Source organism: Zingiber officinale, chromosome 3B (genome assembly GCF_018446385.1).
Source record: "Zingiber officinale cultivar Zhangliang chromosome 3B, Zo_v1.1, whole genome shotgun sequence".
Classification (NCBI taxonomy): domain Eukaryota; kingdom Viridiplantae; phylum Streptophyta; class Magnoliopsida; order Zingiberales; family Zingiberaceae; genus Zingiber; species Zingiber officinale.
In genome coordinates, this window is record NC_055991.1 from 39,849,782 (window position 1) to 39,857,760 (window position 7,979).

Below are 7,979 nucleotides of genomic sequence, written 5' to 3' on the forward strand. Positions count from 1 at the left end.
GTCTAGTGCTCCTGCACCAACAGTATCCTTTGATACAAATGCATTAGAATAGGAAAAGGCAAGATAGTTTTTCACTGCTCTTCTCTGTGTATATAAGATAATGATACTATCATCGCATAGATATAAACATTATTCTACATCATCTCGTCTATTGACTACTCTCTTCTATATGGTCTGACTTGAACGTTGGAGAGATCTCATCGAGATTCACATTAACTCCCTTCTAACTTTCTTCTTGTGAGAGCAGAACATCAATTGTCAGGAGGTCATCCTAATCCCAATGTGACAGTTCACCTCAGTTGGGGTTGCAAGGTTACAAACATAGTCCCATATTGAAAACACATGGGAAAGATCATGGGTTTATAAGAGAAAAGATATCTCCATTGGCATGAGGCCTTTTGGGGAGAGCCCAAGAGCAAAGCCATGAGAGTCTAGGCAGAGTCTAGGCCCAAAGTGGACAATATTATGTTATTGTGGAGATATCTAAATTCTTTTCGATCCTACAACCTCTTTCTCAGTGTTGACAATTTGTCCAAGCTCTTCGCTTGTCATTAATCTTAGGGTTGTAAATGAATCATGTAAAAACTTCAAATAATCAAATAAACTTGAATTGAAAGTTCAATAACATCTAAATGAACTAAGTTCAAACTCATACAAATTAAGTTTAACTTGAATAATCATTTTAACTGCTTGATTCATTTTCAACTCGGTTTGACTCAATTACCTTATCAAATAAACTTGAATATCATAAAATTTAGCTTAACTTGTTTATAACCCTAATCAATCCATCCCGATCTCAATCAGATCAATATTGATTCATTTTTTAAAATGTTTTATGAATGCAATTTAATAATTCTCCCATAATCTATTTTAGTTATCAATAATTACTAGAGCGAGGTCCTGTAACTTTTCATCAAAACTTAATTGATAATGGGAGGAGAAAGGATAAGAAGCTTCTCTTTAATTCTCACATGATGACTACATTTCAAGTTGTAGTAGATTTGTCTTAAATATATGGTTGTTCTGGCGTCAGTCAATTTTCGATGGCTAATTCGCGTTCATGCTTCTAGAAGATCTATTTCAAGTGGGCTGCATTTATTAACAATAACGTATCAAATCACACACTTAAATTTCAGTTTCAAAACTTAGAAACATATATTTAATTTTATTATTTACTAAACACATTTATTTTCTAAAATATAAAAAGAGTATTTTAGAAAATAAATATCAAATCAAATGTAAATACATAAATGATGAGAAAGGGTGCATCTAGAAGGTCCTAGAAGGTCTATTTCAAACTGACAACATTTATTTTCGTCTGCCGGGAGAAATTGACCGAACAAAATTCATAGGGGGTTTACCGGCGGGCGTTGAGAACTGTAATTTTCAAAAAAGCTTACCATAATTTCATTTTTCTGAGACGCTCTTAATTCCAAAAATGTTTTTTCCACCATTCAATTCTAAATTAAAGTAAAATTCCAATTTTTTTATTTAATTTTAAGAATCATATTTTATTTTTATTTTATGAGTCGTAAAACTACAAATTAATATTCTAAACTATGAGGATCAAATACAATGTTTTTGTTTTGTTTTGTTTTTTTATAACAACTTCCGCGTTTCTTCCAACAAGTTGTCAATTTTTAAGTAATGGAATCGCTATAAATAATCATCTATCTCCTTGTTGCTTCACATCTCATCCTCTTCTTCTCCGCTCAGCTCTTCCTCCTCATCGCCTTCTCGCTCTTTCTCTTCTTTGTTCAAGGCTACTTCGACCCAAAGCTATCTATGGGTTACTTCAGGGAAGCCACCGGCATTAAAGGCCCCAGCGGATTCGGATCCGGCGCCACCGCCGAGCAGATCACCCAAGGCATTGACGCCTCCCGTCTCACCGTCATCATCACCGGTTTGCCCTCCGCCCCTTCGGTTATCTTTTCTTAATCTTCCACATTCCATCCCTAAATTTTGAGGAGTTGGTCATGAGAAATGATTACTAGTTTAAACATATAGTTTTTGTGAAAGTTTTATGTTTGCTGCAAGGATCTGAGTTTTTTTTTTTTTTCTTTCACACCAGATCTTGTTTCCGGAAATAAAAAATCGATCTTGATGCACAAAATACCATCTTGAACATAAACTTCAGCATTTATGAGATTCTTCTTGAAATCCAGGTGGAAGCAGTGGCATTGGAGCCGAGACTGCGAGGGTGTTGGCCCTCAGAGGAGCCCATGTCATCATCGGCGCAAGGAACTTAGAAGCTGCCAACAATGTGAAACAAAGCATTCTACAGGGCATCCCATCTGCTAGAATTGACATCATACAGATTGATGTTAGCTCACTCAGATCTGTCAGAACCTTCGCCGACAAATTCCTTGCAATGGATCTGCCTCTCAATGTCTTGATGTGAGTAGCTGCATGGATCTCCGGCTCTGTGTTACATGGCCTGTCAATGTTTTGTGCCAAATCTCACATATTCAATTTGTTTTCAGTAACAACGCTGGTATCATGTACGGCCCGTTCCAACTCTCCGAGGATGGTGTGGAGATGCAGTTTGCTACTAATCATCTTGGTGTGGTTCTTCACACTTCCCGGATCAGCTTTTCTTCCTCCCAAGCATTCGTCGAGATTTTGAATTTAACATGCTCCTTCTAATTTCAGGTCACTTTTTGTTGACAAATCTTCTCCTCGAGAAAATGAAAACCACAGCGGCGAGGACGGGGATTGAAGGCCGCATCGTGAATCTATCCTCGGTAGCTCACATTGGACCTTATAGGGAAGGAATCAAGTTCGATAAACTCAATGACAAGAAGGCGTAAGTTCGATAAACTCACGACTACAAGATTTTAGTGCTCTCTTCCATTCAATCAATTGATGGTTTCCATCTGGTTTAATTTCCAGATACGATGATAAATCGGCGTATGGGCAGTCCAAATTGGCAAACATCTTGCACTCCAATGAGCTCGCCCGGCGCTTGAAGGTACTACTAATGGTCTAGAACAGATGTGGCTTGTAAAAAGAGAAGAAATTTATCTCATAGCATATATATACAAATTCATGATTAACAGGCAGAAGGTGCAAATGTCACAGCAAATTCTGTTCATCCTGGTCTGGTTAGGACGAACTTGGGAAAACATTCTCCCGTCTTCATGGGTATGCTACTTAAACCTTCAAATTCATTGCTGATCTACTACTCCATAGTGATTCTCTTTGAACTCAGATTTCAAATTTGTTGCTTTTGCTTTCAGCTGTGTTGAAAACTGTCACCTGCGTCCTGTGGAAGAACATACCTCAGGTATGCCAAACTTGCTGAATAACCTTGTATACTTTAGAATATGTTCCCACAATGGTTGAGCATCAACACTCTGCGTCTTCAAAATTACAGGGAGCAGCAACCTCATGTTATGTGGCAGTGCATCCTAGCCTGAAGGGCGTGAGTGGTAAGTACTTCGCCGACTCGAATGAGGAAAAGCCGAGCGACATGGCCAGGGATGCAGCGTTAGCAACGAAGCTTTGGGACTTCAGCGAGCAACTTGTGAATTCAAAATAAGAGAGACGAGTGTTGTTTGATTCCTACGGTTTTATGCGGCTATTACTCCTCTTGGTAGTTGTTTTCTAGCTGTGTGGCTTGAGAATATGTATTGTTGTTGTTGTTTGCAAAATAAAGCCTGCGCTGCTATATTTTAAATATGAAACGAAGTGACCTGATAGTTTGAAGCAATCCTTACTACTTTCCTTTTCCCTTCAATTTCCCCTCAATTTCTCCGTGAAAAAAGTGGTCTACCTGCAACTTAATTCGTTTGAAATTCCACTTCTAAGAATTAGTTTTCCCATATGGACGCTGCTCTGGACTTATCTGAGTTAGGCATAATGGCTGACCAGATTTTTGTGAAAATAAGTTTGCAGTGGGATCAAAATCTCAATTTGATACTTAGATTATGCTCCATCAATCTCGATGGAGTTCCTGATGGAAGAAGAGATGACACGGAAGTTTCTCATTAATCATCAGTGTAAATCTAAATCCGGTCTAATATCACGAATAGTATTCGTTCAAGCACCATAGTGTGTCCTTGGAGAAAAGTAAACTTTTATTGCTCTTACCATCGCACCGTGCTCCGCGGGCGGCGACGGAGTTCCTGATGAATCGTCAAAGTGTTTTTATCGGAAAATGAAGTATTGCTAAAGAGACGTTTCTCCTGTTGCCATTCCTCTTTGCATATAAATTACAATATTTTTATATAGTAAAGTAGTTGATTGGTATCATCAATTAGGGATAAGATTTTTAATGTTTTTTAATAATTTAGGTAACTAAGCTTATCCTCTTATTTATTTTTTAAAGTATTTTGTCACTATATTTAATGATAAGGATAGGCTTTAATTTCCAATGCCAAAAAAACAACAACAAATCACTTGATGGGGTAAGACTCGTCAAATCTTATAGAATAATATTTACTTATTGTGATGACATATATCGATCGACCGAGTCAACCACTCAAATCTAGCTCTTAATTTCAAGGTCAAATTTTGCACAACCAATCCCTTTGCCAAATGCTATATTACGTTTCATACTTTTACTTTCCAATATGACTGCAACTTTTTAAAAAGGTTTTTCAAGACACTAATCTCATATTAATGCTGAGTTCTGAAAAAGGATATGGAGTCTTATCCTATTTTTTTTTACTCGATCATGTGACTTTCGGATTATACAATAATAATTTTATCATTTCAAGGAGAAAAATGAATTATTGCAGAAGGAGGCGTATCTCCTATTGCTAATCCTATTTGCATTTAAATCACAATATTTTTATATAGAAAAGTAGTTGATTGATACCATCAATTAGGGATAAGATCCTCAATATTTTTAATAATTTAGATGTTTAAACTTCATCCTCCAATTAACTCTGAAACTAAATGATTTTTCTCTCATTCATTTGCCGAATAAATCTAGAGCCTAATTTATAATTTCATCACTACATGACACATCAATTCCTTTCTCATTTATTTAATGATAATGATAGGCCTCAATTTTCAATACCAAAAAAAAAAACTTAAATCACTCGATGTGGCTAAGACGTCTTAGTCAAATCTTATACATTAATATTGACGTATTGTGATGAAATATCCTGATCAATCGAGTCAAACCCTCAAATCTAGCTCTTAATTTCAAGGTCAAATTCTGGACAACCAATCCATTTGGTAAATGCTGTATTACGTTTCATGCTTCTACTTTTCAAATGTGGCTGCAATTTTTTTATAAAGAAAAAATAATATTCGTACTACAGAAAATTAAATATCTGAATATCGCTGTCTAATTGACAGACTGTTTCAAATAAAAATTCAATATTTTGAAAGAAACAGTTCAGGTATTTTAATGTCACTGGAACGTGACCTAGTCACATGAACACTGTTAAGAGTTGAATTGGGATGAAGACAAATTAGAAAGTGATATGAAGGTAGCAGGATAAGCATGAATGCTACCATTCCGTGACCAGTGACCAGTGACCATTGACCATTGACCATTGACCATTGACCATTGACCCAAGCAATAATCGATGTATTTTAATCAAATCATACCGTTTTATCTCTATAAAATAAAATAAATTTTTTTATCATCAAATTTTTTTTACATAGACGAAAATGCCACTGTTTTTGTCTTCTAATGCTAAAGTTTGAGCTTTCAAACTTTAAAATAACAACGCAAACATTTTCCTAACTTTCACTTTTTAAATCAAAATTGCATGAGATATCGAATCAACTTCGAATGATAGACTAGAAAGAATTTGTATATGTAAAGAGTATGAAGAATTTAAATTTGGCCAGAGGTTGAATTTAGTTTAAAAGATAATTCACGTTGTAGGATTATGCGTGATTTTTACGGTAGTAGATTTTTATTTTTTTATCTTTTTTTAAGTGTAACACCATCCCGTTAAATTTAAAATATTAAGTGTATTATAGCAATTATGAGTATATACATGTTATAATATTAAATCTGTATTATAGTAGTTATGGATTCATAGCTACTATAATATGATTGAATAAAATCATGATCACATTATAATAACTACGGATTCATAATTGTTATAATACAAACTTAACATTATAGTAGCTCGTACTTGCAACAATATAAGCAAACAAATCATGATCATATTTTAGCCGCTACGAATTCATAATTACAACAACATAAGTAAACAAATCATAAACACATTGTAGTAGATATAATTTTGTAACTACAAGATAAACTTAACATTGTAGCAGTTACAGTTCTGTAGTTACTACAACATAGACTTAACATTATAGCAGCTACTAGTCCGTAGCTACTGCAACACAGACTTACGTCATTGCAGTTACGACAAACATAGACTTAATATTTAAATCTAACTGGGTAATTGCTATAGTAAGAAAAAAATTTACTACTATGATAAATCATGCATAGTCGCACAACGTGAGTTGTGTAGTGTATCAGCTCGCTCGCTCGCTCTCTCTCTCTCTCTCTCTCTCTCTCTCTCTCTCTCTCTCTATATATATATATATATATATACACACACACACACAACACACAATTTGTACTAACGGTGTAATTCAGGTTTTGATGAATGACAAGTGAGTTAAGTTAGGTGTTATTGTGATCTAAGTGCTTTAGTAAGTGTACAGAGTTGACAGGTTTGGAGGACCTGACACCAGGCTAAAACCCAGCTAGGTCCATGGGACCGGATAGCTGGTGCGAAGTCCAGATAGGTCAACGGGTCAACTTGATATCTAACAGAAAGTCCAATTGGGTCCGCGGGACCTAACAGTCAACAGAAGTCCAGTTGGGTCTACGGACCTGACAACTAACATGAAGACCTGGTGGGTCAACCGACTCCAAGTTGGAAAGTAAAGGTAAGTCATTGGAAGAGAGTGACTCAGTGAGAACACATCCCGGTTGAGGGACAATAGGCATTAGTCCAGTTTAAGTCCATTTCAGATCCCTAAACTGAGACCTTAACTAGATCCTGGTCTCGGAAAGATAGGATCTAATTATTACTCAGTATTATTGTGCTAGCACTTGTCTTGTAGGTTATTATTTAGTTTATTGACCTAATATGCTTTGCAGGGCAAGAAGAGCACAAAAAGCCTTGGGTGAATAGTACGCAAGGCGCCTTCCAGGGAATGGAAGACGCCTTCAAGCATTGAAAGTGCCTCGGGGTTGTTCATAGAAGGTGCCTTCAATGCATGGACGACGCCTTCCATAAGATAAAGTTCAGATTTCGTCAAAAATAAGGACCAGGCTGTTCGGAATCAAACTTGCTACATTGGAGGCACCTTCAAGGCCTTTAAAGGCGCCTTCCATGCTCAATAAAGGGAGTGCTCGCCCAAGCCATGAAAAAACTCACTTATACGAACATATGTGCTTCTGATTGAACTTCCAAATGCTCTGGCTTCCTACTACAACTCTACTGCTACGCTCGTCTACTGCTAAGGAGCTGCCTAAACACCGAGCTTAAGCTGACCATCTCCAGAAGAGTGTTTGGTAACTCTCATTTGTGTACTTAATTATTGCAAAAGCACAAGTGCAGTGTGTTGCGCCTGTTTCAAATTTCTTTGTACTCAATTCACTCTTTCGAAGATACCGGAAGAGGTATTTTAGTGGATTACCCATCGATAAGTCCACGGGACTTGGGTCTTGGAGTAGGAGTCGTCGAAGGCTCAAAACCAAGTAAAATCGACAGTGGTTTCTGTCTTCTTATTTACTCTGTTTAATTTCTATGTTTCCGCTGCGCACTTTGTTTTTAAAACGAAAAATATTTATTTTTCAAAACTACGTGATTCACCCTCCCCTTATATAGAGGGAGGCGGCAAGCTTCTCGGCGAGAGAGGGAGGAGCGACGATAGAGGGAGGCGGCAAGCTTCTCGGCGGAGAGGGAGCAACGCGACGCACGAAACCTCCTTCACGGCGAGAGATGGAAAAAAACCCTAGCCTGCGACTTTGGTTTTTTGCTTTCCTTTTA

General features: G+C 36.9%; 1 protein-coding gene across 1 annotated transcript; it reads left to right on the forward strand.

The window, feature by feature from the left end:
- Window positions 1-1,678: 1,678 nt before the first annotated feature.
- Window positions 1,679-3,712, forward strand: LOC122056403 (short-chain dehydrogenase TIC 32 B, chloroplastic-like). The gene is made up of 8 exons (XM_042618336.1): window positions 1,679-1,903; window positions 2,166-2,397; window positions 2,484-2,563; window positions 2,653-2,806; window positions 2,893-2,971; window positions 3,060-3,144; window positions 3,240-3,286; window positions 3,377-3,712. The coding sequence occupies exons 1-8, from the start codon at window positions 1,786-1,788 to the stop codon at window positions 3,539-3,541; spliced, it is 960 nt and encodes a 319-aa protein (XP_042474270.1). The 5' UTR covers window positions 1,679-1,785; the 3' UTR covers window positions 3,542-3,712.
- The last annotated feature ends 4,267 nt before the right edge of the window (window positions 3,713-7,979 follow it).

Excerpts from the sequence above, each read along its gene's own strand:
- LOC122056403 (XM_042618336.1), top strand. The coding sequence starts at position 1,786 with ATGGGTTACTTCAGGGAAGCCACCGGCATTAAAGGCCCCAGCGGATTC. Across the intron at positions 1,904-2,165 it reads TCTCACCGTCATCATCACCG|GTGGAAGCAGTGGCATTGGA; the intron begins GTTTGCCCTCCG and ends CTTGAAATCCAG. Across the intron at positions 2,564-2,652 it reads GTTTGCTACTAATCATCTTG|GTCACTTTTTGTTGACAAAT; the intron begins GTGTGGTTCTTC and ends TTCTAATTTCAG.